Genomic DNA, 2,488 nt, shown 5'->3' with positions numbered 1-2,488 from the left:
GGTTGAAGAATTCCAACAATAACTTTATCTTATATCTTGTAGCAAACTGCAAAATAACAAGTAAACGAAATAAGTGGAAAAGAAAAGCGTATGGACAATGTAAAAGTATCTCTTTTTTTATCTTTTTCATAAAACTGATTTGTTGCTGCGCAAACTGTAGAAATGCGAGAAGCGACATTGAGAGCACTTCATATTTTTATCGTCACGTCAATAACAACGATAAGAGATATAATTTGTAAGATGATTCTGCAAATATTTATCTTTATTATCAATATCGGTATTACAAGATTGCATATTTGTTTGTTTGCTTTTCGCACGATGATTGCGACATTGTAATTATTTGTTACACAATTGACGTACGTAGTTTAAATGCGGCTGTAGAGAGCGCGAGATGTTTTATAGCGGTTCAATTATAAAAGGTACTCCGCCTTTGGGAGTAAGTACTGTAGTAGCTTTGTCAAAGATCGGTGGCACCGGAGTTTTGGGGTGAAGTTTTACTTTAAAGTTTGATACTATATTCACGATTCCAATTTTCACCATCATATAACCTAGTCGTGTACCTGAAAAATAATAAGTAACGTAGATTTGTCTAGAGTTTCTTTATTCATACGAGCAATTTTTATATTTTTTAGTTATGTTGTTTACATATAATAAACCGCTCAGTAACTAAGTTTAAACGCATGTTGACTGATTCTGTCTAGAATTCGAAATTATTTCTCCCATTTAGAGTTAACGCTTAACTGGGTAGCAAGACATAAGGATATATCTTTTTTATTTTTGAGACTTTTAGAGATAAACGCGCAGTCAGAAATTAGAAAAATTAGTGCTCTGTTATACCGTAGAAGTTAAAATTGCGATCCCCCCCCTCGAACTTACGGGAGTTCTACTATATAAATTCGCAAGTTTGAAAAATACAAATAATGTAAAGACATTTTTAGATATATTCCTCGATTATGCTAATCCTTACCGATACAAGCTCGCGGTCCTTCTCCAAATGGCAAATGAGCGTATGAATGCCTGGCCGTTATTTGATCCGTGTTGAATCGTTCGGGATCAAACTTATCCGGTTCCGGATATATCGCCGGATCATGATGTATGCCAAGTACTGGTATGGTAATTAAAGTTCCTTCCGGTATGTGAATGTTCGTTGGTAGAGTTATGTTTTTGGTGCAAATACGATTCAGCATCGGTACAGGCGGATATTTCCTCAGAGTTTCTGCACAACACGTAAAGTACTATTAAATCTGTAGTTTTTGATTACTGACAAACATGTTTGTTTACAAAGAGAGAACTCATATTTTTACAACAATAACAAACAAACTTACCATTTACTACTTTATGAAGATAAGTCATATCATTTACTGCATTGTAAGTCACTTCTCCGTGTTCTTTCAGTATTTGATCGATTTCTTGTCGAAGCTTATCTTGTATGTTCTGATTTATGGCTAATTCGTACAAACAGTAGGTTGCCGTACTTGAGGAAGTTTCGTAGCTAGCTAAGTAGAAGAGAAAAGCTTGCGCAGCCGCTTCCAACATAGAAATTTTACTCGTAGTCGCTGTCACTAAAACGAAACATCATTTTATTTAATAGCCGCGTAACAGTTGTATGTTTAATATTGAACGTTAAATTATACTTACCAGATACATCATTCTTATCGGTAACATTTTTCTCTTCGTCAGGCTCGACATAACCGTTCTCCATAAGTTGTATAAGTAGACTCATAAAATCGTGCCTGGCGATATTGTGAGTTTGTCTGTATTTCACATTATCTCGAAATACATTTAAAAAAAAGTTAGTAGTACCCTGATCAAACATAGGGATAGAAAATAAATTGGCAATTGGAGATGCAAACATAAAAATGGCATTCTTGAGGTTACTTATTTCAAAGACTTTCTTTGTCCAGTATTGAAATTCATTATTTGGTTCTTCTATGCAGTTGGATTTGATTCCAAAAGCTGCTGACATAATTATGTCTGTTGAATACCTATCATGCAAGATTGAGTGTATAATTTTATTACTGTTTAATTAAGAAGAGCGACTAGATTAAGATAATTACAAATTTATAAACGTTTTCTTTGTTTTTGAAATCTAATTATACCTTGGAAACATTTCTTTTATATCAACATATCCTTTTGACTTGGCTGTTTTTTCCAAAGATTTTGCCAAATCTTTGCCGCATTCTTTGAGTATTGCAAACATCTGCTTTAGTTTCCCCGAAGTAAAAGTAGGAGTCAACTTGACGCGCAGATTTCTCCATTTTTTTCCGGGTAAGAAAAACAATTGACCGGACATCGGATCTATTTTCTCGTTAAAATACAACCCGCGATCGTGAAAACTGCCAAATTCTTTTGTCAGCACCATTCGGACAAGATCAAGATCGGCAATTACAAGAGTCGGTTTGAAAAATGTATACATTCCGATAGCACTGTGGTCCTTATATTTCAAGTAAACATCGCGATATAGTTCTCCTGTTAATAATTTTCACAA

General features: G+C 34.3%; 1 protein-coding gene across 2 annotated transcripts in view; it reads right to left on the bottom strand.

Moving 5' to 3' along the window:
- Window positions 1-241: 241 nt before the first annotated feature.
- Window positions 242-2,488, bottom strand: part of LOC109856826 (probable cytochrome P450 6a14) — an 18,107-nt gene continuing 15,860 nt past the window's right edge. For both annotated transcript variants that reach the window (XM_020432518.1, XM_020432519.1), the window contains exons 3-7: window positions 2,100-2,469; window positions 1,639-1,985; window positions 1,326-1,562; window positions 968-1,216; window positions 242-560 (exon numbers count right to left, since the gene is read on the bottom strand). In XM_020432518.1, the coding sequence (XP_020288107.1) occupies window positions 397-560; window positions 968-1,216; window positions 1,326-1,562; window positions 1,639-1,985; window positions 2,100-2,469 (1,367 nt within the window). In that variant the 3' untranslated portion in view covers window positions 242-396. The remainder of the gene's footprint in view (window positions 561-967; window positions 1,217-1,325; window positions 1,563-1,638; window positions 1,986-2,099; window positions 2,470-2,488) is intronic.

This window comes from Pseudomyrmex gracilis, unplaced genomic scaffold (assembly GCF_002006095.1).
Source record: "Pseudomyrmex gracilis isolate BER0280 unplaced genomic scaffold, ASM200609v1 scaffold_136, whole genome shotgun sequence".
Lineage (NCBI taxonomy): Eukaryota > Metazoa > Arthropoda > Insecta > Hymenoptera > Formicidae > Pseudomyrmex > Pseudomyrmex gracilis.
This window is presented reverse-complemented; position numbering and strand designations above follow the sequence as displayed.